The sequence below is a fragment of the Podarcis cretensis genome, assembly GCF_951804945.1.
Source record: "Podarcis cretensis genome assembly, chromosome: 18".
Classification (NCBI taxonomy): Eukaryota; Metazoa; Chordata; class Lepidosauria; order Squamata; family Lacertidae; genus Podarcis; species Podarcis cretensis.
In genome coordinates, this window is record NC_137188.1 from 11,445,070 (window position 1) to 11,472,163 (window position 27,094).

Below are 27,094 nucleotides of genomic sequence, written 5' to 3' on the forward strand. Positions count from 1 at the left end.
TGTGGAGTCTCCTTCTGCCTCCTCCCACTTCAATCCTCTCCTGGCCCTGGGAGACAGTGGCGCAGGAGAGGTTGGGGGTGACTGTCCTTCGCTCTGCAATCTTGCAGCTTCTCCTGCCTCTGCCTCTCTCGTCTCCCGGCTGCTGCAGGCTCCCCCAGACCACTGGTCCCTTATTTCACGTCAGTCTCCTGGTACTAACTCATCGCAATCCAGCCCCTACTCCTCAGCGTCCCCCCACCCCAGTTCCCGGTCTTGCATGCTTAACATGTGAAGCCAAACCAGGGCTATTGATCAAGCCCACCCTCTTCTCCCCAGGTGCTCGAAAGCTTCAAGATCATGGACTACAGCTTGCTCCTGGGGGTGCACAACATGGACCAGCAAGAGCGGGAGCGGCAGGCGGACGGGGCCCAGAGCACCTCGGATGAGAAGCGGCCAATGGGGCAGAAGGCCTTGTACTCCACCGCGATGGAGTCCATCCAGGGCGGGGCTGCCCGCGGGGAGTCCATCGACACGGACGACACGTAAGTGGAGCAGGTTGTGGGGGTCTGCCTTCACCCCTCTTCCCTGCAGTGGCTGTCAGAGAAGCTGAAAGAGCGGCCCATCTTGAAGAAAGGACTGAGGGTTGGCAGGGGGGCACTGCAGCTGTGCCAGGGCTGAGGAGAGGCTCGTCATGAACCTATGGTTGAGCCTACCTGGGCAGGTCAATGGGTACCAGCCATTATTATTATGATCACTTGTTGTTGTTGTTGTTTAGTCATGTCCAACTCTTTGTGACCCCATGGACCAGAGCACGCCAGGCAATCCTGTCTTCATTATGATTACTACTATTTATTAATTGCTTCTACCCTGTCCATCTGTCTGGGTTGCAGCAGCAGCAGCAACAACACTCATACACCATCCACCTGACTGCTTTACCCCAGCCACTCTGGGCAGCTTCTCACAAAATATTAAAAGCACAACTAAACATCAAACTTCCCTATACAGGGCTGCCTATGTAGTTACTCATCTCCTTGACATCTGATGGGAGGGCGCTACCACCAAGAAGGCCCTCTGCCTGGTTCCTTGTAACTTCACTACATGCAGTGAGGGAACCGCCAGAAGGCTCTTGGAGCTGGACCTCAGTGTCCAGGCTGGACGATGGGGGTGGAGACGCTCCTTCAGGGATACAGGGCTGAAGCCGTTTAGGGCTTTAAAGATCAGCACCAACACTTTGGATTGCGCTTGGAAATGTAATGGGAACCAATGTAGGTCTTTCAGGACCGGGGTTATATGGTCTTGGCAGCCGCTCCCAGTCCCCAGTCTAGTTGCCACATTCTGGATTAGTTGCAGTTTCCGGGTCACCTTGAAAGGTAGCCCCACGTAGAGCGCATTGCAGTAGTCCAAGCAGGAGATAACCAGAGCATGCACCACTCTGGCGAGACAGTCTGTGGGCAGGGAGGGTCTCATCCTGCGTACCAGATGGAGCTGCCCTGGACACAGAACTGACCTGCGCCTCCATAGACAGCTGTGAGTCCAGAATGACTCCCAGGCTGCGCACCTGGTCCTTCAGGGGCACAGTCACCCCATTCAGGACCAGGGAGTCCTCCACACCTGCCCGTCTCCTATCCCCCCAAAACAGTCCTTCTGTCTTGTCAGGATTCAGCCTCAATCTGTTAGCCGCCATCCATCCTCCAACCGCCTCCAGACACTCGCACAGGACATCCACTGCCTTTGCTGGTTCTGATTTAAAGGAGCGGTAGAGCTGGGTATCACCCGCCTATTAGAGAACCCCCAGCCCAAACCTCCTGATGATCGTCATTGTAAACGAACGAAGCATTGAGTGTGCTTCTGGTTGCAGCCAGCGGATGTTGACAGGTGTGGTCTCTCTCTCTTCCCTCTCAGAATGGGTGGCATTCCAGCAGTGAATGGCAAAGGCGAGCGCCTTCTCCTCCACGTGGGAATCATCGATATCCTCCAGTCCTACAGGTAGGTCTTTCCTCCATGTCTCCTCTATAAGACGCACCAGGCCACAAGACGCAACCACCATATTTTTTGCCCCATAGGGCACACCGGCCCGTAGGGCGCACCTAGTGTTTTTTTTGGGGGGGGAATAAAGAAACGCCACCCCCAGGCGCGGGGCTGGGGCAGGGGAAGCTTGGGCCCCAGCCACCAGCCACCAGAACAGGCTGCTGTTGCGCCGGTCTCCCCAGGCTTGCGGATATCTGCCCGAAGCCTGCAGGCTTCGGGATACAGGCAGCTCTCTGCAAGCCGTGGGAGCCCGGCGTGACTTCCCGCGGGCTCCCACGGCTTGCGGAGAGCTTCCTGAAGCCTGGAGAGCAAGAGGGGTCGGTGCGCACCGACCGCTCTCGCTCTCCAGGCTTCATCAAAAGCCTGCATTCGCCCCATAGGACGCACACACATTTCCCCTTCATTTTTGGAGGGGGAAAAGTGCATCCTATAGGGCGAAAAATACGGTAGTTTTTGGAGGAGGAAAACAAGAAAAAAAATATTCTAAATCTCAGAAGCCAGAACAGCAAGAGGGATCGATGCACAGCGAAAGCAGCGATCCCTCTTGCTGTTCTGGCTTCTGGTATAGCTGCGCAGCCTGCATTCGCTCCATAAGACGCACACACATTTCCCCTGACATTTTAGGAGGGAAAAAGTGAGTCTTATAGAGCAAAAAATACGGTAAGTTGGGCTTGCGATCTCGGGGTCGTGGCTTCGAGCCCCACGTTGGTCCTGTGTTTCAGAGCGTTGGACTAGAACGGTTCCTTCCAACTCTACAATGTTGTCATTGTATGCAGCCTCCATCCTGAGTTCTCTCTTCACTGTGGGGTCCTGTGCACCCCCCCTCCGATGATGATACTTGGCTCCAAAACTGTCTGTCGCTTGGGACCATGGTACCCGATGGTCAGCTCTGAGCCCTGAACTCCGGCGTAAATGTTGTTGTTTAGTTGTTTAGTCGTGTCCGACTCTTCGTGACCCCCTGGACCAGAGCACACCAGGCCCTTCTGTCTTCTAGTGCCTCCCACAGTTTGGTCAGACTCATGTTTGTAGCTTCAAGAACACTGTCCCACCATCTCGCCCTCCGTCGTCCCCTTCTTCTTGTGCCCTCCATCTTTCCCAACATCAGGGTCTTTTCCAGTGAGTCTCCTCTTCTCATGAGGTGGCCAAAGTCTTGGAGCCTCAGCTTCAGGATCTGTCCTTCCAGTGAGCACTCAGGGCTGATTTCCTTCCGAATGGAGAGGTTGGATCTTCTTGCAGTCCACAGGACTCTCAAGAGTCTCCTCCAGCACCAGAATTCAAAAGCATCCATTCTTCGGCGATCTGCCTTCTTTATGGTCCAGCTCTCACTTCCATTCATCACTACTGGGAAAACCAGAGCTTGAACTATACGGACCTTTGTTGGCAAGGTGGTGTCTCTGCTTTTTAAGATGCTGTCTAGGTTTGCCATCGCCTTTCTCCCAAGGGACAGGTGTCTTTTAATTTCGTGGCTGCTGTCACCATCTGCAGTGATCATGGAGCCCAAGAAAATAAAATCTCTCACTGCCTCCATTTCTTCCCCTTCTGTTTGCCAGGAGGTGATGGGCCCAGTGGCCATGATCTTCGTTTTTTTGATGTTGAGCTTCAGACCATATTAAATAAAAGCTTCAGACCAACGTAAATAAAAACGACGAAAATTTGAAACAAAATCTGAACGCTTGCAAAGTATTAAAAACCCAATGGATTTCTTTTCCTGCCGAAAGGGCAAAGGGCATTCCCCACAAAAATGTCGACGGAGAGCAAGAATATAGATTTAAGCGGCAGTGTTCTAGTGTTCCAGGCAAGGCCTGGTGGAAAGGTTTTTACCCTTTGATGTTTACCAGCACAGTTTCTGCTCCGGATTTGAAACCCAAAGGTTCCCCAGGGAGGTTCTACATTCGTAAAAACATCTCATTGTTTGTTTCTGCAAATCCACCTGCGCATTATCCAAAAAATCACTTCTTGTTGTTTAGTCGTTTAGTTGTGTCCGCCTCTTGGTGACCCCCTGGACCAGAGCACGCCAGGCACTCCTGTCTTCCAATGCCTCCCGCAGTTTGGTCAGACTCATGTTTGTAGCTTCGAGAACACTGTCCAACCATCTCGTCCTCTGTTGTCCCCTTCTCCTTGTGCCCTCCATCTTTCCCAACATTAGGGTCTTTTTCAGGGAGTCTTCTCTTCTCCTGAGGTGGCCAAAGTCTTGGAGCCTCAGCTTCAGGATCTGTCCTTCCAGTGAGCACTCAGGGCTGATTTCTTTCAGAATGGAGAGGTTTGATCCAAACATAAATAATTATTTGCAAACCTTACTGCATGCACAGCTGATTCAGATATCTGGACAGCCAGAGTTTGCCCACTTTGTTACTTGTTTGTGCTTTGCTGGTCGACGGCAGTAGTTTTGGGGCAGAAGCCACGGAGGGGGCGCATTGAGAGAGATCGGAGAAACCAAGCGGCTGGGGGGGGGGGTGTCGTGCAAATTTTTGCCTCTCTCTTGCCGATTGGCTGCAGCGGCCATTTTTGGGAAGAAACCATGGCCGGCTGCGGTGGCGGGGAGAGATAACGGATTAGAAATGTTCCCATTAGAGATAAGAGAAACAATTGGCTTGTTGCGCAGACATTCGCCTAACGAACGCTTTCCTGGGAACGCATTGTGTTTGGTAATTTTTCACACTCTTCTTCCTTTCGCAACCCAGATTCATCAAGAAGCTGGAGCACACATGGAAGGCTCTCGTCCACGATGGGGTGAGTTTCGGCCCAACAGGCCGCTCGGTTCGCAGAGTTGCTTTAGCATTTAAGCTGACGAGCTGTGTTTTATTTTAAAAGTTTAAAAGTTGCTCCCAGCAGTCACTGCCTCAGAAGGAGCATACCGTATTTTTGCGTGTATAAGCAGAGGTTATGTTATTTTAAAAGAGCCATGTTATTTGAGAGCCAGTGTGGTGTAGTGGTTAAGAGTGGTAGACTCGTAATCTGGTGAACCGGGTTCCACCTGCAGCTGCTGGGTGACCTTGGGCCAGTCACACTTCTCCGAAGTCTCTCAGCCCCACTCACCTCACAGAGTGTTTGTTGTGGAGGAGGAAGGGAAAGGAGAATGTTAGCCACTTTGAGACTCCTTCAGGTAGTGATAAAGCGGGATATCAAATCCAAAGTCGTCTTCTCTTCTTAAAAGAATGATAAGAATTGGGGGTCGTCTTATACATGGATAGTGGAGAGGTGGGACGAGTGATTGTTGGTTGCCGCGAGCAGGTGATTGTCAGCGGCGTTTTTGCGGGTGATTGGTGGGTCCGGTGAGGTCCGCTGGTTATTGGCTGCTGCGGCAATTGGGCAGGCGATTGGCTGTGGCAGTCCTGCAGTGACTCAAACAGAGGAAGTGAGAAACAGGATCTGCACACAAGTGCCAGGCCTAATGAGCGGATCAGCTCTATTTGGTGGGTCCTGCCCCGTATTGTGGAGATCTGCATTTAAAGCCGTTCGAAAGCACGTCCAAGTGCAAGTAGATAAATAGGTACCACTCTGGCGGGAAGGTAAACGGTGTTTCCGTGCGCTGCTCTGGTTCGCCAGAAGCGGCTTAGTCCTGCTGGCCACATGACCCGGAAGCTGTATGCCGGCTCTCTCGGCCAGTAAAGCGAGATGAGCACCGCAACCCCAGAGTCGGTCACGACTGGACCTAATAGTCAGGGGTCCCTTTACCTAATTGTTGTATATATGTATGTGTGTGTATGTTTGTACACACCATGTACATCCCTGGAAGATAAAGGTGATACAGTCGTATCTTGGTTTTTTTGAACAGCTTAGTTCTCAAATTTTTTTACTCCCGAATGGCCCAAACCCGAAAATGACTGTTCCTGCAGCCAATTGGAAGCTGCGCTTTGGTTTCTGAATATTTTGGAAGTCGAACGGACTTCCGAAACGGATTCTGTTCCACTCCCAAGGTACGACTAAATAAGTGAAAGCAAATAAATACATTTGATTCTTATGGGAGAAAATTGTAAACTGATTAGAATTTCTCTCTTTTTATTTTGGAAATATGAAGCAAATACAGAAATCATCTAAATGAGTGATGTAACTAAATAAATAACCATTCCAAGATGATAATGAAACGGCCGACTGCCAGAATCAAAACATTAAGCTTTAAGTGCAATTGGGCAGGCACTGGAGATAGACCCCACCCCTCCCAAAAAAGCGTTTATAGTTTTGCGAAGGTGAATCACAGCAGTGACTTGACTCTGTTTTCGTTCTGCCTCGGAGGCCCGGCTGGGAATTGCAGATAATGACTCCTCCATCTCCCTCCCTGTTTCCCTAGGACACAGTGTCAGTCCACAGGCCCAGCTTCTATGCAGAGAGGTTCTTCAAATTCATGACCAACACAGTGTTCAGGAAGAGTACCTGTAAGTGTGTGTGTCTGTGGTCTGTTTGTTTGCTTTTGCTGGGTAGAAAAACTGTGCGAGCCGAAACCGACTTTGCATCTCCTCCACGTTCCCTTTCGGGTTACAAGTGCTAGGAGATTGCTCTTCTTAGCATTTATTACATTTGTGTTGTTCCTTGGCCCCACCGCCCCCACGTATTTCACCCACCCACATTGCAGCCCACAAGAGAAGGTTCTGCCACTCCTGCCAACCTAGCAGTTCGAAAGCACACCAGTGCGAGTAGATCAATAGGTACCGCTGCAGCGGGGAAGGTAAACGGCGTTTCCTAGCGCTCTGGTTTCCGTCACGGTGTCCCGTTGCGCCGGAAGCGGTTTAGTCCTGCTGGCCACATGACCTGGAAAGCTGTCTGCGGACAAACCGAGGACCTGGGAATATCTGCCTAGACCAGGCTTCCTCAACCTCGGCCCTCCAGATGTTTTGGGCCTACAACTCCCATGATCCCTAGCTAGCAGGACCCAGTGGTCAGAGATGATGGGAATTGCAGTCCCAAAACATCTGGAGGGCTGAGGTTGAGGAAGCCTGGCCTAGACGCTAGATTGAACCACATAGGTCTCCAGAGCTGCAAGTCTTACCTTTTGACAATAAGTATCTGCTGTGTTACGGACGCGGGTGGCGCTGTGGGTTAAACCACAGAGCCTAGGACTTGCCGATCAGGTCAGCAGTTCGAATCTCCGCAACAGGGTGAGCTCCCGTTGCTCGGTCCCTGCTCCTGCCAACCTAGCAGTTCGAAAACACCTCAAATTTCAAGTAGATAAAGAGGTACCACTCTGGCGGGAAGGTAAACGGCGTTTCCGTGCGCTGCTCTGGTTCGCTAGAAGCTGCTCGGTCCTGCTGGCCACATGACCCGGAAGCTGTATGCCGGCTCCCTCGGCCAGTAAAGCGAGATGAGCGCCACAACCCCAGAGTCGGCCACGACTGGACCTACCGGTCAGGGGTCCCTTTACCTTTATCTGCTGTGTGCATTCCTTTGGCTGGGAAACGCTCTTGACACAAGCCCTGTACCTCTTTCCTCTCCAAACTCTGAGCCAAGCTAACGTTGCTGCTGCTCTCCATCTCTCTCCCAATTTCAGCTCTGAGGGTCTCTCCCTCGAAGAAAGGGCGGAGTGCCTTGCTGGCCGTCAAGCCCTCTGGCCCTCTGGCCGCCTTTTCGGCAAGCCAGCTCCCCTCGGAGAAGGACGAAGCCCAGTATGACCTCCGGGGAGCCAGGAGCTACCCCACCCTAGACGACGAAGGTAACGCACGTCGCCTGCTTGCCCTCCTCCTCCCCTCGCCTGCAGCTTTTCCTTAGCGGTCCACCTGCTCTATGGCACCCCCACACCCTATAGTGCAAACAGCATGTCTCTTCTTTTTTTAAAAAAAATATTTTCAATTTTTCTAATAACATTTTTCTTTTTCCTCCCAATAATTTTTATTAAATTTATACAAATATCACACATACTGTAAATCAAAAAAGACAAAAATAAAAAAACCCCAATAGAACTGCTAAAACAAATTAAAACAGAAAACATAACAACAAACACTTAATCAACACAAATGAAGTACTTAGTTAAACTTCCAATCTCATAAACATATTATTTGACTTCCTCTAGTCCCTCCCTTCTGAATTTCCTTGTATCTGAATGTAGCAGTTTCCAATATCATTATCCAAAAAAAAAAGAAGCAGTATACCATTTATAATCAGATTTCTTAACTTTTCTTAACAATCTAAATCTCATTTATTTAACTATCTCCAAATTTTATTTAACTATCTCCAACATTTTTCTTATACATATATATCCAATCCAAATTTACATTGATTGACTCTCCCCGCCCCCGGTTTCTGGTTTTTCCTTTATAATTTCCATTGCATCTACTTATTTTTCCATTTAATTTCCAATTATTTTTCACGTCGTAATTCTACCTTCAGTTCATAAATGCTACAACAATCCTGCTAACGTTTCCACGTTCTTGCAGTGTTCTTTTAAATAATCTATAAAGTTTTTTCAATCTTGATTAAATTTTCCTTCATCTCGGTGCCTGATCTTCATGGTTGGTTTTGCCATTTCGGCATAATCTATCATCTTAGTCCTCCATTCTTATTTTGTCGATATAGTCTCTTCTTTCCACTTCTGGGCAAGTAACATTCTAGCAGTTGTGGTTGCATAAATAAATAATCACCTTTGCTTCTTTGGTACTTCATCTCCTAATATCCCTAGTAAAAAGGCCTCTGGCTTTTTAGCAAACGTATTTTTGAACATCTTTTTCATTGCATTATATATCATTTCCCAGAAGCCCTTTACCTTTTTACATGTCCACCACATATGGAAAAAGTACCTTCTTTTTCCTTAACTTTCCAACATAAATTAGATGAGTTTTTATACATCTTTGCAAGCTTTACAGGTGTCAAACACTAAACCGTATTTTTCGGCCCATAGGACGCACCTCGTTTTTTGGGGGGGGAAATAAAGAAAAAAAAATATTTCTCCCTCAACCCCAGCCCCCAGAACAGGCAGTTCTCCACAAGCCGTGGGAGAGCTGCACAAAGTCGCACAGCTCTCCCACGGCTTGCAGATAGCTTCCTGAAGCCTGGAGAGCGAGAGGGGTCGGTGCGCACCGACCCCTCTCGCTCTCCAGGCTTCAGAGAAAGCCTGCATTCGCCCCATAGGACGCACACACATTTTCCCTTCATTTTTGGAGGGGAAAAGTGCGTCCTGTAGGGCAAAAAATACGGTACATCATTTTCATATAGTTTTCTTTTAATGAGCTGCAGGCTGTAAATTATAAATTTTCTTTTCACAGCTTTTGCCATGATTCAAGTGGTATATTATACCCTGTATCTTGTGCCCAGTGTATCATTACTGGCAAATAGCGTATCTCAAAATACCAGCACCATCCCACAAATATTTTTCTTCTCTCCCTCCTCCTCCAATTTTTCTTACTGTGCCGTTGCAGGTGCTAACGTTACCCAGAATAGGGAGGAAGGTAAGAATACTCTTTCCGACACCCTCTCCGATTAGCTAGTAGAAAGTTGTCCTGGAAAGAGTTGAGCCTTCTCTGTTCTGGGGCCCGGAGATGGCGGTTGTGTTTATGAATGAATTCGTGGCTGAACCAGAACCAGGCTTGCCGCTTCCACTTAAGGGGATTTTGATACCTTGCACGCATCCCAGCTTCTCCCGGGAACCTCACCGCAGTGAAGGGGTTGCTCAACTCCCTACAGAACAACTTCCCGTCCCTGGCGAGACCGACGTCTTCTCTGGAAAAAGGGGAGAGAACAGCTGTGTCGCCACTTTCGCCCTGAGTAGGACTCGGTTTCCCTTGTGTCATTAGAGGGTGGCTGTGCAGACCTGTGTGTTTGTGTGTGTGGCCAGCCCATAGCTGTCAACCTACAGGTTTGAAAACAAGGGACCGGCAGCCTCGAAAATAAGGGATCAGCAGCCAAAATAAGGGATTTTCGGAGCACAGGAAGGTTCAACTTCTGAGCCCCTCCGAGCCAAAGGCAGAAAGCCCAGCCAGCAGCCAAATGAAGCCTCAAGCGGTGGTTCCCACAGCGCAGCAACCCGGCAAAGGGGATGCAGCAAGGGAAACCACCGTCACCTCTCCGCTGGGAAGCGCTGAGCAAAGGCGAGTCCCCAGGCAACACGGACGATTTGATCGGCGCAAGGCATGCAAGCTCCACCCCCCAGTCGTTCTTAGACTCCTTATTGGGTGAGCAACGCAGCCAAGCAACACAGTTGGAGCCTCCCTCCTCCCTGGCCGGCAGGGAGGGAGGGAGGGAGAGGAGCTGCTTCCTTTGAAACCCGGGAAATTTAAGGGACATCATCAATAAGGGACAGCAGTGGGACATGGCACTGGGATAAGGGACTGTCCCGCCAAATAAGGGACAGTTGACAGCTATGGGTCAGCCCCCTTCCGCACGCTTATTTGAGCTCACGCCAATGACCCTATGTTGTGGTTCTGGACAGTCAAGAGTTAACACTCCAGAAGCGTTCTTATTAATTGAGTGCGCTGCCCACATGACCCAGGCATTTTCCTTTGATCTGTGCTCTGTGGGGGCTGAGCTCTCTCTGGAGAGCAGTCTGTCTGAGAATGTGAGCAAGGTAGTTTTGTTTTTATTAGAAGCAGAAAGCTGCAAGCACGCAGCTAGATTCTGTAGGTTTTCTGTTTGTTATGCTTCTCAATAAAGTGTTAGATTAGAAGCACTGGTGTCGAGCTGAGTTACAGAAGACACCACGTTGACACAGACGAGCCATTTTACGCTGCGTGTGAACTCTGCTATTATCTGGCAACTGAGAAGAGTGGCAGTGCGTGAGTGGAAGCGTGTGGGCGCCACTGGAGTTTGTCGGAGTGGCAATAAATCAAATTTATTGCAGGGGCGTTGCAGGAGTGGGTCAAAGTTTTTACAACCCACAAACTTTAACAACCTGCAGCAGCTAAAAACGTCCTCTCCTTTTTCTCCGCCGCGACTGCGACAGGCCGGCCAGACTTGCTCCCGTGCACCCCTCCGTCCTTCGAAGAAGCCACCACCGCCTCCATCGCCACTACCCTCTCGTCCACCTCTCTCTCCGTCCCTGAGAGGTCTCCTTCCGAGTCCTCGGAACAGCCCCGTTACAGGTAATGAAGGAATGGGTTTCTGTGTAGTCAGTTTGAAACGGGACCCCAAACCCCCCTTTTCTTCTTTCCCCAAGGGAACATTTCTAAAACGCATTAACTTGAGCTGTTGAGCAAATGCATAACAAGAACACAGCTGTATAAACAAAGGTCTCTCCTTTATCAGTCACGGCAAAGGATGACCTTGGCTGTTCCAGTGGAGTAGGGATGACATGTCTGGGTCTTATCTTACCACACTCTGACGCACAGACCTAGTCCGGGAACAGCGCCAGAGGGTGTTCTTGGAGTTGGTGACCTCTTGCTCCAAGATAAGAGCATAGGAACAGGAATACCCTTTTATGGTCAGAAGTACAGGAAAGAAAACCCTTTTATGGTTAAGAGTACTGAAGCAGGAACGTCTGTGATGTCAACCTACGTGTACAAGCTGACGTGGCTGGATTCCTGGGGAAGGGGGGGAATAGGGTGCCTGGAGGATATATATACTGCATGAAATTTCTCATTTCTTTGGACTTGCTGTGGACTGACCACGCAAGTGCCTTTCTGATGCTCCAGAGAGCAGAAATAAAGAACCCTTTCTCTGAACCAACCCTCGGTGTCATTTGACTTCCTTCCTCCCGTCGGGGAGCAACGCAGAGCCCACCAATTGGTAAAGTCTAATAAGGCTACAGTAAGACCAGCCAAACACCTCTCTCGATAAGCCTTTTTCAGATTCCGGGTGGTTTTTGATCACCGTCCTTTTGAGCGGGACTTCCGAGACAGCAAACAGGGTGACATTAGCGGGTCTCGTCGGTGTAACTGCCTTTGCGGGAAAACAGAGGGCTCGTGGCGTATTGGCACAATACAGAAAAGGGGGACTTGCGCATACTTTGAGGGATGTTGAAAGTCTCTTAAGGCAGAGGGCCTTCTCGGTGGTGGCGCCCTGCCTGTGGAAATAAACAACTGCCTGACTTTTAGAAGACATCTGAAGGCAGCCCTGTTTAGGGAAGTTTTTAATGTGTGATGTTTTTCTGCTTTTTAATTATTATTATATTATGTTGGGAGCCGCCCAGAGTGGCTGGGGAAACCCAGTCAGATGGGCAGGCTATTAAATAATAAATTACTATTATTATCTTAAGTAAATAAGTATGTGTGCATAGAAGTAAAAAGTTGGAAGGGGCCCTTATGATTGACTAGTGCCGTATTTCTGCAAGTGGGCGATATCGCCCTCTGAGGGGCGCAGGAGCAATCCAGGGGGGCGGTAGGAGCCTTGGGTGTAATTGGGGGCCGCTGAATAAAAATAAGAAGGCAGCAGAAGCATAAAGAAAGAAGAAGAAATTGGAAAAACCGTTCGTACATGTTTCATCTGTTGTGTAACAACGCTTGCCGCCGTTTCAGTATTAATATGTTATTGAAAGAATTTAAAGAAATAAAGGAAAGGAAAATGAGAAAAGAACAAAAATATGTAGAAAGAAACAATATGCAAGAATGCATTGTAATATACTCCTGTACATTCTTATATAAATATATACAATGTTATTACCCTAACGCATACAGTCGTGCCTTGGAAGCCAAACGTCTTGGCACTGAAACATTTTGGCTCCCGAACGCCACAGACCCCGGAAGCAAGTGTTCCGGTTTGCGAACGTTCTTTTGGAACCCAAATGTCCGACGCAGCTTCCAAAATGTTTTGGAAGTCGAACGGATTTCCAGAACGGCTTCCGTTAGGCTTCCAAGGTATTACTTTATGTAGATGTTAATCGCCTGCTTCGTCCTGATGCCAGACATTGTCCAATTTATCCAAACAAAGTCTGTAAGCTGCCCATCCGTAAGTTGTGAGCGTTATCATATTCCCAGTCCATCGATTAAAGGGGATAATATTTTAAATTCTTCCAATTCAGCATTGGCCGCCATTTGGGCGCGTAGAGTCCATTGTTGTCCTATTGTTCACTTCCGTGCAACAGGTATATAGATCAAAAGAATATTCAACGCTGAAAGTTTTAGCTTTTTCACGCCCTGCTTGTTCCTTCGCAGGCGGCGTACGCAGTCCTCGGGACATGACGGGAGGTGAGTCGAGTGCTTCTCTAACAGTTTGTGTCTCCCAGGAGTGGATCATCACGGCCATCTGTAGATTTCAGTGCCCTAATGCGTGCCTAATAAATTGGAGCCAGTGACCTGGGGCACCAGCATTTAAATCCCCACTCAGCCAGGGAATTTACTGGGTGACCTTGGAGCCAGTCACCATCTCAGTTGTGTCATGCTTATGATAATATTTCATTCTCTCATTACTTATGCTGTTTTATATGTGCATCTTAAGGGCGTTGTGGGTTAAACCACAAAGCCTAGGACTTGCTGATCAGAAGGTCGGCGGTTCGAATCCCCACAATGACGGGGTGAGCTCTCGTTGCTCAGTCCCAGCTCCTGCCAACCTAGCAGTTCAAAAGCATGTCACAAGTAGATAAATAGGTACCGCTCCGGCGGGAAGGTAAACAGCGTTTCCGTGCGCTGCTCTGGTTCGCCAGAAGCGGCTTAGTCCTGCTGGTCACATGACCCGGAAGCTGTACGCCGGCTCCCTCGGCCAGTAAAGTGAGATGAGCTCCACAACCCCAGAGTCGGCCACGACTAGACCTAACGGTCAGGGGTCCCTTTACCTTTATCTTTACCTAAACAGCTTTGAGGTTTTTCTTAAAAGTATAAAGCGGTATAGAAATGGATAGAATAATAGTATTAGTAGTAGTAATAGTAGTTGTAATAATAATAATAATAATAATAATAATAATAATAATTAATAATAAAAAAATTCCTCCCAAACCCGCAGGTCTCGCGAACAACTCCGGGTGGAAGACGACCTCCAGCAAATTACGGTGGAACTCAAGCCCAAGTGTGACGTCGAGATCGTGGTCCCAGACATGGCTGCCGCAGGGTCAGGGCAAGTTGCTGCGCTGGGACGCATGCGAAAGCTTTCCAGGCACATTGGGGGGGGGGGACACAGAGGACCTGCCCTGCATGCAGGAAGCGTCTCACGTCCCAATTCCTTGGCGTTTCCCTGTTGAAAGGGTCAGGAGTTTGGCGCTGGCCAAACCAAATCGCGTCCAGGGTGGCAAAGGGTCTGGAAAACCTAAACAGACCACAGGGAGAGGATTCTGTTTCTGTTTGAGGGTCCTCTGTCATGGAATTCTACTCAGTGTTGATCCCAAGCAGATTCCAACATACAGTGGTACCTCGCAAGACGAAAAACTCGCAAAACGAAAGGGTTTTTCGTTTATTGAGTTGCTTCGCAAGGCGGATTTCCCTATGGGCTTGCTTCGCAAGACGGAAACGTCTTGCAAGTTTGTTTCCTTTGTCTTGCAAGTTTGTTTCCTTTTTCTTAAAACCGTGCATTCACTTCGAGGAGCAACTCATAGCACGCGGTGTGGTAGCCTTTTTTGAGGTTTTTGAAGACTTTGGTGATTTTTGAAGCTTTTCCAAAGCCCGTGCTTCGCAAGACGAAAAAATCGCAAGACGAAAAAACTCGCGGAACAAATTAATTTCGTCTTGCGAGGCACCACTGTATAGCTAGCAGAAAAGAAACTTAAAAGACGTTTCAGGATTCCCAAAAAAATTAAGACCAGAGGCAATTAATATTTCACCCAGCAGAGCTTTACTGCTACTGAAGGCAAATGAGCATAATGGTCACAAATCCAATGTACATTGGTACCTCTGGTTAAGTACTTAATTCGTTCTGGAGGTCCGTTCATAACCTGAAACTGTTCTTAACCTGAAGCACCACTTTAGCTGATGGGGCCTCCTGCTGCTGCCACACTGCCGGAGCCCGATTTCTGTTCACATCCTGAAGCAAAGTTCTTAACCTGAAGCACTATTTCTGGGTTAGCGGAGTCTGTAACCTGAAGCGTATGTAACCCGAGGTACCACTGTATTCAGGATTGACGCTGTCCATAAGTAACCCAGTTGCAACAGATTTAACTTAAACTTACAATAACTCATAATAAGTCTAAACCTTAACACTATATGCAGAACACCACACCAGAAGGAAAAGAGATAGAAATAGTAAAATCCAGTCTCCTTCTGGCCTTACAGAAAAAGATAACAGAACCAGATTAAGTCAGCTGCACTCAGCTTCTCTGAAGGTATAACCCAAACATCACGAACCTTCTGCTTGTTGCTTTCACACAAAGAGGCTTCCAGAACCCTCTTGAATTAATTGAAAAAGGAAAGATCTCTACAGATCAATACTTTCTGCACTAAGAAATGCAAACTGACAACCTCCCCTACATTTTTGGGGTGGGGTGGGGGTTAACGCTAGCCAAGTTTTTCTTTAAAAAAAGGCTCCTTCTGTCTTTGGTGTGCAAGCTTTCTATCTGCGGGAGTTAGGTTTTTGTAATGCATACAAAACGTCCCAGGGGAGCGTTGAAAAAGCCGCTGTCCCTTTGCAGCCCCTGTGCTGGAGCAAGGGTTGAGCAGGCTCTGTTGACAGGTGGACAGGCACTTGGTTTGGGGAAGGGGCCAAGCTCAGTTTTGCAAGCAAAATGGCCCTGAACCAGTCCCCAGGCAGGGCTGCATGGAAACCTCAGGCAGCTGCTGCTGCTGCCGGTCAGTGCTGGGCCAGGTCCACCCGATGGCCTGACTCTGTGCGGCCTTGTGGTTTCGGCCAAACCACCCCGAGGGCTCGCAGTGGGGAGGGCTGCTCCTGCAAGCAAATAGCCCAGACTCAGACTGTGCTTTCCACACCCTCTGGTCTTTTTCCAGGGAGGCGACCTCTCTGGCTTGCGCCACGGTGCTGTCAAAGGCGTCGGCGGAGGTGGAGACAGCCAGCCAGGCCTCAGAGCCCGCCAGTCAAGCATCGGACGAGGAAGACCTCCCCGTCCCGGATATATATTTTGTAAGTTCCGTTTTACAAATAAACGAATGAAAACTCTGGGGGTCAGGAAAGCGGCTGGCCTCGCTGTGCCTCCTCTCCCTCTTTTTCTTTCCCCCTCGAGTTCATGAAAACACCAGCCAGACTATGGCTCGGGGGCACAGTATCTGTTTTTTGGGGGGGACAGAAGGTCCTGGGCTCAAATCTCCGGGTAGGGCTGGGAACGTCCCGGGCTTGAAACTCCAGACAGCTGCTTGTATACCATATTGACCTCTGCAGAAAACAGTTTCCTTCCTGGTGCTCCCGTTCAAGCCAGCGCTTTATTCAGAACCATGAGGACTAGGGTGTTAGCTCGAAATAAAAGTACCGTATTTTTCGCTCCGTAAGACGCATTTTTTTCCTCCTAAAAAGTAAGGGGAAATGTCTGTGCGTCTTATGGAACAAATGTGTGGTCCCTGGAGCCAAATTGCCCAGGGGCAAAAAGCAGGTTGTGCTTTTTGTTTTTTAGAAAGAGGGAAGGGGGTGTTGAAATGAAACCGCTGAGCAGCTGATCGGCAAGCGATCAGGAGAGAGATAAGGGACGCTAGCGATAAAGGAGGCTGCCTGGGAGGGGGGAGGTCAAAGCACATCGATCCTCAGGATTTTTGCATTGGGTCGCCCCAAATTCACCATCAGATCGCATTGCATGTCCATGGCTATAGCCTGCACAAAAAACACATATCCACTGTTTTGTGGGGCCACAGTGGTGCAAAAACCTGGTTACAAAGCATGGATCCTCAGGATTTTTGCATTGGGCTACCCCAAACTCACCTTCAAATCACATATGTCTGTGGCCATAGCATGAACCCCAAAAATCATACATCCACTGTTTCTTTCAGAATATTTTTTTCTTGTTTTCCTCCTCTAATAACTAGGTGTGTCTTATGGTCAGGTGCGTCTTATGGAGCACAAAATACGGTACATAGCTCAGCGGTATAGCATCTTCCCACACAGAAGGCCCCAGGTTCAGAGTCAGAGGTGCTTCCTGGAACCCCGGAGAGCTGATACTCATTGTAAGAAAGCTTGCTGTATTTCCTCTGGGTTGGGTAGACAACCCAGGAAACGGTGACTCCCAAGAGCTATCGGTGAACCGGCCTTGCTTCTTTTCTCTCCAGCCGGAATCGGGTTCAGAGGACGAAGTCTAGGGGGGCTGAATCAGGGAGAAAGTGAGTCTGGGTGCTTAAGTGTGTGTGTGTGTTTGGAGTGGGCGCAGATTCTCACGCCGAATCCCGTCTGTTTGCTTTTTGCCAAACCTGCTAGAACCTAAACCAGATATTCCTCAGCCCTGCCCCTCCATGGCATCTTGTTTTTGCAATGCCCACCGTAAATAAGTAGAAAAGGAGACTCGTTTCCCCAAGGAACTGGCAAGGTTAAGGGCGGAAGTGGCTTCAGTAAGACAGGAAGTGACGCCATGTTTTTCTTTAAGGAAGGCAGGAGATACTCCCCGGGCGCCAGCGTCCCAAGTCAGGACCAATAAGAGAAAGTCCTTCACGCAGTGTGTGGCTAAAACGAATTTGGGCTGTTAAACTCCCTTGCACGTAATTAAACTGGCATCTTGCTGATGTCCTAGCTTTCTACAAGCAGGGAACATCTGGTCGGCCCCTGTGAGAGCAGTAACTGGACCAGATGGACCACAGGGCTGATCTAGCAGGCTTTCCTTGGGTTCCTAATCCCTACTCGTAGACCCATTGAAAGGAAGAACCCCCTCGCTCCACTCCCTCTGCGTAGTCCCACCTCAAAGGCCTGTCGTTCTCTAGCTGCCCCTGTGCCCCATAAACTCTCAATCTGACCCCCTGCCCAGCTGGGGTAGGGGCGAGATCCTGAGCTGTACCCAGCCAATCTTCATCATGCATTTCTCTCTTTAAACAGTTGTGGCTTCCCCCAAAGATTGCTGGGAACTGTAGTTCGTCAACGGTTCTTAGCAAACCCCCCTCTCAGAACTACAATTCCCAGCATTCCCTGGGAAAAGGGAGTTGACCGCTGAGCCACTCTGGGGATTGTAGTTCTGCAAGGGGAATGAGGGCTCCTCCTAACAGCAGGCAAACTCGGCCCTCCAGCTGTTTTGGGACTACGGTTCCCATCATCCCTGCCCACTGGTCCTGTTAGCTAGGGATGATGGGAGTTGTAGTCCCAAAACATCTGGAGGACCGAGTTTGGGGATGCCTGTTCCAGATGTTTTAGCCTACAACTCCCATGATCCCTAGCTTAACAGGACCAGTGGTCAGAGATGATGGGAGTTGTAGTCCCGAAACATCTGGAGGGCCGAGTTTGCCTATGCCTGCCTAACAGCACCCTGAGCAGAACTACAGTTCCCAGGATCCTTTGGGGACAGGAAGCTACAACCGCCTGAAGCGATGCTCTAAATGCGTGGTTTGGATGTGCCTAGTGTTCTGCCCACAGCGGGGCTACTCTTGAGTAGGACTGACATTGACTCTGGCCCCTCTCCGACGGCTTTAGCTGAACAGTCCCTGCCCCAGAGGACTGGGTTTTGACCCCTTTCCTTGCTTGTGGCCCTCAGTGACTCCAGCCCCAGCCCTTTCAGCTGGGGGGGGGGGCAGCACCACATGCCCCTTGCTGGATCCTGCCTCTGATCTGCCTCCCCCCCTTGCCCCCCTCCTTTCCCCCTTTGCTTTGCAAAGCAGCTTCTCCAAACAGCTGCAGAAGGGAATCGGCTCCTGTTTTGCTTTCTGATTCGCTCTTTTCTTAAAAAAAGAAACCCTGCGCCGTGTGGTTTGAAACGCATGTGAAGTGGAAACGCAATCTGCCTCCGTTGCTTTGTTCATTATAACATTTGCTGTTCGGAATTGGCCATCTGGCAGTTGTGGAGTGCTGTGCTTCTGACTTTCCTGGGGGGTTTTTTGAGTGTGTCATTCCTCCTCCCGCCCCCCCAAAAAACAAACCCAACGTTCTCCGGTACAGTGGTGCCCCGCAAGACGAACGCCTCGCAAGACGGAAAACCCGCTAGACGAAAGGGTTTTCCGTTTTGGAGGCGCTTCGCAAAACGAATTTCCCTATGGGCTTGCTTCGCAAGACGAAAATGTCTTGCAGGTTCCTGCGGGTTTCCCCCCCTTTTCCCCCCCTTTTCCTAAGCCGCTAAGCCGCTTATTAGCTGATCCGCAGATAAGCCGCTTATCAGCTGATCCACTAAAAGCCGCTAAGCCGCTAATAGCGCTAATCCGCTAAGCTGTCAATGGGCTTGCTTTGCAAGACGAAAAAACCGCTATACAAAGAGCCTCACGGAACGGATTAATTTCGTCTTGCGAGGCGCCACTGTATTCGTTGGTTCTGCAGCAATGGGAGGTGTGGCTTCCCTTTCTTCAGTTCAGCCTTTCCAGGTAGGATTTGGGAAAAAAAACTTGCCCCAAATCCCAGGGAAGACCTTGCTAGCCATCATACATGATACGGAGTTTGATGAGCCCAAGGGGTCAGCTTCTGTACAGTGGCACGTTGGTTCTCAAACTTAATCTGTTCCAAAACCAAAGCGTTCCAAAACCAAGGCACACTTTCCCATAGAAAGTCATGCAAAATGGATTAATCCGTTCCAGACTTTTAAAAAACAACCCCTAAAACAGCAATTTGACGTGAATTTTACTATTTGATGGGACGCGGGTGGCGCTGTGGGTTAAACCACTGAGCCTAGGACTCAGAAGGTCGGCGGTTCGAATCCCCGCGACGGGGTGAGCTCCCGTTGCTCGGTCCCTGCTCCTGCACACCTAGCAGTTCAAAAGCATGTCAAAGCGCAAGTAGATAAATCGGTACCACTCTGATGGGAAGGTAAACGGCGTTTCCATGCGCTGCTCTGGTTCGCCAGAAGTGGCTTAGTCCTGCTGGCCACATGACCTGGAAACTGTACGCCGGCTCCCTCGGCCAGTAAAGCGAGATGAGCGCCGCAACCCCAGAGTTGGCCATGAGTGGACCTAACGGTGAGGGGTCCCTTTACCTTTACCATTATTTATTTTTTTGGGTGTTGACCTGAGTTGCATCCCTGCATGCCTTCCTGCAATTGGGGGTGGGGGGTTTCCTGCCGCAGCAACACCCTCCTTCATGCATCTGAGCTCCAGCAAAACCTTTTCCATGCAGCTTGAGGTCCAGCAACGGTCCTCCACTTCCCCTACAAAAACTGCCTCCATCAGCTTTTCTCTCTGTTTCATGATCATTCATTCTCACCCCTTCCAACATCATCTTTTTTTCTTTCTTTCTCCACCTCCCATTCATCCTTTCCCATCTCCCTCTCCCTGCTTTCTTTATTTCCCCCCACCCACCCACCCCAAAAAATCTTCCATCATCTGCCCTGCCATGCACCACCCAGTTCACAGACGGAAGGTACTGGATTTACTCCCCATGCCTGCGCAGGCTACGAGCCGCCTCGGTTTCCTCTGGGGACGTAAGTGAAATCCGCTGGCAGAGCTCAGCTACAGCTTCGAAATGCCCAGGGGCTTTGGTGGCAAAGGGACCCCCTTTTTCCTTGAGGCTGAATGTCACTCGCAGTGCTAAGCTAGCTGGCCCTAACACGAACGGTTAGTTTATGTAGTTATGTTGCAGCATTTCTACAACCACCCTGTAAGGTAGGTCGGTATTCTCCCCATATTGCAGATGGGGAAAACTGAGGCCAAGGCAAGACAGGAGTGGATGATAATAATAATAATATTTTATTATTTATACCCCGCCCTTCCCAGTTCAAAAACTGGGCTCAGGGCGGCTAACAACAAATTTAAAACACTTCATTATAAAAGCAGCATAAAGCACAGTATAAAAACATGGATAACAATAAAATTCAAAAATCAATTTAGGGGAAATAAGCATTAATCACTAGGGCTAGCTGGCTGAATTGGTCCTACTTGGGCCAGGGGAGAATTAGCTGTGGAGTCTCAGAGCGGGTGAGCTTCATAGAAGGGGAGGGGGAGGGAAGGGAAGGGAAGGGAAGGAAAATAAAAGATCAGGCTGAATTCAAATTAAAGACCAGGCGGAATAGCTCTGTCTTACAGGCTGTGTGGAAGGAGGTTAAATCCTGCAGGGTCCTGGTCTCACGGGACAGAGCATTCCACCAGGTCGGAGCCATCACTGAGAAGGCCCTGGCCCTGGTGGAGGATAATCTGACTTCCTTAGGGCTCGGGACCTCTAAACTATGGTTGTTCATGGACCTTAAGGTCCTCTGCGGGGCAGACCAGGAGATGGTATTCATAGTTTATAGATGGTTTCATAGTGAGCTCATGGAAGAGACTTCCTAATTCGTTGTTCTGGTCTCCCTGAGCAGCTATCGAATAGTTAAATTATAGAGGAACGTGCGGCCAGTTAATACTTCCATGGCTAAATCTCCCCAGAATTTTCTGCCGTATCCCAGCTGTTGCACCTCCATCAGGACTCAAACCCGGCTGTGCTGTGTTCCTAGTTAAGGCGTTTGCAGAGCAGAAACTTGTACCCAGATTCTTCTTGTGTTATTTTGCAGAAGGGGGGGGGGTGGATAGGGAAGTCGCAGCCCTAAAATATCCAAAAGGCAACCCCTTTGTTTGGAGAAAGGCTGGCCTGTGCTCTGCGCGCTCTCTTTCTCTTTCCTGCTACACAGTTGTGCTCCGAACTGTCCTTATTCTCATCTGTCTGTCTGTCTCTTTCTCTTTCTTCATTTTCCTATCCTGCCTGCCTCTGCTCCTGCTTTGCTGTGCAGCAGCCAACAGACGAACGGAGCTGGGTGTATTCGCCGCTCCATTATAACACTCAGATCCACTCTGTCTCCGACGAGGAGAGCGATACAGTAAGTCGCTGGGGGTGTGTGCATGAGATAACCGTTTGAGTCACGGGGAAAAAGCTCCTTCTCTGATCGCGTCCTGATGAAGCGGACTTGTTGCATGCCCCCGAAAGCTTGCCTTATTATTCCCAACATTTGTAGATCCTGTGTCGCTGTGGACAGCCACACAAAACCGGTTCGCGCAACAAACTGGTCGAAACAACAGCTTGCATGTATATACAGTCAAACCTCGGTTCTCAAACGGCTCCGTTTGTTTCGGCTCCCGAATGATGAAAACCCGGAAGTAAATGTTCCGGTTTTTTGAACGTTTTATTGGAACCCGAACTCCCGACGCGGCTTCCGTTTTGAGTTTCCCTATTGAATCCACTTTCGGTTTTCAAACGTTTCGGAAGTTGGACAGTTCTTCCGGAACGGATTACGTTCGGAAACCGAGGTTCCACTGTAGAATGCAAAAACCACATGGCGAAACCTAAAGTTTAAAAAATGGGCGTAGCGTGTTTTACTTGAGAACCCTGCTGGAATCTAGCGTCTGACGTTTAGCAGGGAGGGCACCTGTTGGTTCTCAGCCAGCAGGGAGCTCTACAGAGTCGGACCCTCAAAATTGACTACAAAGCTTCTGGTGTGGCCTACACACCATGCCTCTGAGCCATGGGAGGGGGAACCATTGAGAGTGACCGCCCCAAAGATCTCAGCGACGAGGGAGGGATATAAAGAGTCAGGTGGTACTTTAAGGGTCTTGTGGCGCTGTGGCTTAAACCACAGAGCCTAGGACTTGCTGATCAGAAGGTCGGTGGTTCGAATCTCTGTGACGGGGTGAGCTCCCGTTGCTCGGTCCCTGCTCCTGCACACCTAGCAGTTCAAAAGCACGTCAAAGTGCAAGTAGATCAATAGGTACCACTCCAGCGGGAAGGTAAACGGCGTTTCCATGCACTGCTCTGGTTCGCCAGAAGCGGCTTAGTCCTGCTGGCCACATGACCCGGAAGCTGTACGCCGGCTCCCTCGGCCAGTAAAGCGAGATGAGTGCCGCAACCCCAGAGTCGGCCACGACTGGACCTAATGGTCAATCCCTTTACCTTTAAATTAATCCAAGAATCTTGAACTACAGAAATCTTTCTCCATTACCTCTTTACCCCTTCATGGTTTATATCAGTGAATGACATGGAGAATTTTGTAGTCAGGTGTAATTCCTAATCGGTTCTATCTGCCAGCGGGTTACCTTACAAATGCGGTATTTTACCTTGCATTCTGTCTCAGATGCGAGAGCTTCCACGATCTTGGGCGGGCAGGTTGTTGAAAACCGCAGTGGAACTCTGAAAAAGAACCTTGACCTTCGCGCAGCGGGGTTTTCCCAAGCTGGGGCTCTCCCGCTGTTGTCGGACTACAACTCCCATCGTCCAGCGGTCGGGCATGATGGGAATTGTAGTCCGACAACAGCAGAAGAACCCCAGCTTGGGAAAACCCTACTTTAAATCAACAAGGGTCATACGCCGGCAGCTGTCTGTCCCCACAATCACTGCGGGATTTTACGCCACAATTTGTACGTGTGTTAATTTGCACATGAGTCTCTGCCGGCCGAGTGGGGCTGGCGCCGTGCGTCGATGCCTTTTTCCGAACCCCTCTTTTCGCACCTGCCCCGAGCATAGATTGCAGGATAGTACAGTGGTACCTCGGGTTAAGTACTTAATTCGTTCCGGAGGTCCGTTCTTAACCTGAAACTGTTCTTAACCTGAAGCACCACTTTAGCTAATGGGGCCTCCTGCTGCTGCCGCGCCGCTGGAGCACGATTTCTGTTCTCATCCTGAAGCAAAGTTCTTAGCCCGAGGTACTAGTTCTGGGTTAGCGGAGTCTGTAACCTGAAGCGTATGTAACCCGAGGTAGCACTGTAATACCAGCCGGAAACCATTTTGTTTAGCCTCTTCCAGTAACTCCTTTCTCTTTCCTTTTTTTGTCCCCCTCCTGCAGTAACTTCTATGCAAAGCCCCCGACCCCAAGAAACGAATTGTCCTTCTTGCCACCCCTCTCGCCCAGCCCTGCTGCCTGCCGCTCAGCTGGGACGGGGAGCAGGGGCGGCGTCACACCTCCTGGATCCCGACCCGTCCCAGGGAAGACAGGAAGAAAAACCTCCATCAACCGCGTCTCGTTCTCTCCCTCCTCTCCCCCCTCAAGATGCGTATTTATATCCATCCAAGCAACGACCTGTAAACAGCTCCTCCTTCTTGGGGGGGGGTGTATCAAGCTGGGAAAGGGCCCCTTAATTCTGGGTTGTGACCAATTTATACATATATATATCCCCTCTCAAAGTGCACTATATTGTAGCTGTATGTGATACTGTGAACTTCCCCTCTGTTTTATTTTAAAATCATGTATTTATTTTTTCCGTCCTTGCACAGAATTGTAGCACTGTCGTGCTTTTTTTAAAAAAAGAATTATTATTAAGGAACAGTTTACTGCACTTTTGGGGGCGCGAAGGACGGGGGGGCGGCGTTGTGAACCTGCGCGGTTGGTCACCCGGGTGGCCACAAACCCCCCCCCCCTCGATTCCCCGGGAAATGGGGAACGGCTTTCCGCTCAGAAAGTGGGGAGATCAAGGAGCCCCCAAGGAACTTGGCGTGGTCAGAAATACTGCTGTGCCAGGGTTGGCAAGGCTGTCTCCGTGGACGTGGCGCAGAAGCAGTCATTTTGGCTCCCGTGAGCCATTCATTTCAACACTGAGCATTTTGTCTGTGTGTGTTTGTGTGTCAGTTTTGGGCCGAGCCTTCTTTTAAGCGAAGCATCTGCGCACAGCTGGCCCAGCCCAGAGATTTCGACGAGACAGCGTCTTGCCTGGTGGTGAGGTTGAGAGACGGCCCTCTCCTCTCCTTGCCTCTTGCCATGTTGATCTGCGTTCCTGAAAGAAGCGCAAGGAACGAGGCCCGTTTTGGTGGCGAAAGGCAGCTCGCTTCTGCCGAAGCTTTGAGTGGCTCCACATCGCATCGACTTTGGAGGACCTTGCAGCCCACAGGAGAAGGCTATTCCGCGCCTCCGAGTGTTAACCGGAGTTGGTTATCACCGCAGGCTGCAACAGGCAGAGGGAAGAGCTGTCTGGTGAGGCTTTGCAAGCGAGGCAGGCGCTTTTTTTTTCTCTTTTGAAAACCAGTTTTCGCCCACCTGGTCTTTGGGACAGAACCGGTTTGAGCGTCTTGTACGCTGCTCTTCGAAACCAAGACCCGGGTAGCACGAATCGCGGTTCCTTCGAGAGGAGGCCTGCCGCGTGCCGGAACGGCAGGCGGTGTTACAAATCCAGCCCTCCTGACATTTTGGGCTGCGGCTGCCATCAGCCCCCCGGCCATCCAGCTGGCGGGAGTTGCTGTTCAAAGCTTCTTGAAGGTTTTTCGAAGGCTGCCCCACGCACATCCCTGAAAAGACAGCGAAGGCGAGATATTTCCGCAGCTGAGGCTGCCTTAGCTTGCCTGTGCGTTCGTTCGCTCGCTCGCTCACTCGCCGTCTGTTTTGTTTGCACAGACAAATGTCCTTTTGGCGAAGCGGTTTCCTTAAATAGCCCTTGAGAAGCGAAAGGTCTTGTCCCTCTCGGCGCAGCCTTCAAGAGAAAGCCCGTCCGTGCCTCTCCACGCGGCAGAGCCCCAGATCTGCCTTTGAAACACAGAAAAGCTCTCCTTGCCCTTTCTGGGCGTCCCAGCCATCTGCCTCCACGAGCGACCCGGAATCGGAGGGATCCTTTCTTTGAATTAAGGGGAGAGATCTCTCCCTCCCTGTCAAAGAAACCTGCCACCTTCTAGAGTCGTTTGGCTTTGCAGTCCAAGGACAGGAATGTATTTGGGACGCCTGAGAGCCAGTTGCAAAGCTCTGTGAACCTTGGGCGTTACTCCTGGTGAGCGGATTTGATTCCTTCACCCGCCCTTTCCTTCATCTTGACAATCCGCCCTCAGAGACCTCTCCGTGGAAGCTCTCGCCAGCTTGGAGCCCTGCCCCACGTCGCGGGCGATAGGAGCTGTAGTCCGAGCTGCCTTGGGGGCGCCCGGTTGGCCAGCTCTGCCCCGGCTGCCATTTCCGGACGCTGCTTGTGCTGTGTTCGCCACCACCCTTTTAAATTTCCCCGCCACCCCAAAACAGCTGAGCCCACCCTGTCAGAGCGTGGAGCTACTCCTTCCCACCCATCTCCCCATTTCAGCAGGAAAGACAAAATTGGTGCTGTTGGCCAGCAGGGAGCGACATCGGACATCTTTTCTTAGAAGTCTACATTAGACCCGTGGGGTGTGCGTGTCTGTATGTACATTATAAATATATATATATATATTTATATCTCTCCCGGTTTTATTTCTTTTTGCAACGTGTTTTCGGAACTTGAGCGCTCACCCCTGTTTTGACGCGCTTTGTACAGAAGGGGGCGCGCAGGATTTTGGGGAGGGGGCCAGAAATCCTGCAGGGCTTGCTCTAGGTCGATGGTCACATATCACCTCTTCCGTTTGGGATTTCTCCCCGCCCGCCCCCTCCCAGAAGTGTAAATCGCTGTGTTGACGATGAACCATTGTAGTTTTGCTGTAAAACCAGAGACTGTTTCCTTTCTCTCTCGATATATATATATATATGCGTATATCTACAAATGCAACCCAACAGAAAAAAATTCCTCTCTCTCTCTTGATTTTTAAAGAAAGATTTATCTCCTACCCCTCCACCCTTTGTAAATAAGCTGTGGGGTTTTTTTTTTTCTGAAGTGTGTGATGATTTCATCCTCCATCCTTTCTATAGACCAAGAGCTTCTTGGCTCCCAGGTGGAAGATGCAAAACTTCTTGTATTGGGGGGTGGGAAGCAAAATCCTGTTGTTGTTTATTTAAAAAGGGGATGCAACCTCATCCTACGAAACAGGAGAGCCTTTCCCACTGTTACATCAGGTTCTTTCCTCGGGGGGGCATTTATTCCACCTCCCCATATCTCCCCACCTCTTCCTTGGTGTGTTTAAGGGCTGGGATGGTCTCTCGCGACCCGGCCGTGCCCATCGATCCTTTCAGGGACATACCTCTTTTCCCGTTCAGCCCAAAGGCTTGGGGCATCGAAGCGTATTTTATAATTATTATTTTTATTGTTATTATTATTTCAGCTCCCGTCGGGTGTGGGCCCCCCCCCCCCCCGCCCGCTGTTCGTTTTTAACTGTTGTAATTTATTATTAAAACGCTTTATTTAAGGAGAATTTCGGTGTTTTCGTTTTTGGGGTGTTTTTTTTTTTTTTAAAAAGAAAAAGTTCTCTTGCCTGATAATAGTAAGTGGACAATCCCATCATGCTTCCTCCTCCCTCCTCCCTGTCCTCCGTTCTTTTCGAAAGAGGCGACGGCAAACCAGATTTCTGTATCCAGGCGTAGAACCGTACGGAGACAAGGTGAAATTCTTGTATGCAATGTCGTCCGTCGCTGCCTTCTGGCATTCCATACCCCCCCCCCTTTATTTTTGGAAATATCTAATAAAATAGAATGATAAAAGCA

At 49.8% G+C, this 27,094-nt stretch overlaps 1 protein-coding gene across 11 annotated transcripts in view; it reads left to right on the plus strand.

The window, feature by feature from the left end:
* PIP5K1C (phosphatidylinositol-4-phosphate 5-kinase type 1 gamma) overlaps positions 1–27,094 on the plus strand; it is a 48,905-nt gene extending 21,811 nt beyond the window's left edge. The window contains exons 8-19 of one of the 11 annotated variants that reach the window (XR_013834551.1): positions 316–521; positions 1,882–1,965; positions 4,689–4,737; positions 6,296–6,380; positions 7,490–7,651; positions 10,871–11,009; positions 13,017–13,049; positions 13,801–13,915; positions 15,733–15,861; positions 16,992–17,042; positions 20,186–20,260; positions 23,582–27,094. Coding sequence is in view for 9 of the 11 variants with exons in the window: in XM_079960593.1 (XP_079816719.1) it covers positions 316–521; positions 1,882–1,965; positions 4,689–4,737; positions 6,296–6,380; positions 7,490–7,651; positions 10,871–11,009; positions 13,017–13,049; positions 13,801–13,915; positions 15,733–15,861; positions 20,186–20,260; positions 21,539–21,625; positions 23,582–23,584 (1,167 nt within the window). In the remaining 2 variants the exon portion in view is untranslated. Of the gene's footprint in view, positions 1–315; positions 522–1,881; positions 1,966–4,688; positions 4,738–6,295; positions 6,381–7,489; positions 7,652–10,870; positions 11,010–13,016; positions 13,050–13,800; positions 13,916–15,728; positions 15,862–16,991; positions 17,043–20,185; positions 20,261–21,538; positions 21,626–23,581 lie in introns of those variants that run through there. The other 10 variants (XR_013834552.1, XM_079960593.1, XM_079960595.1 and 7 more) reach the window with 10 other exon arrangements.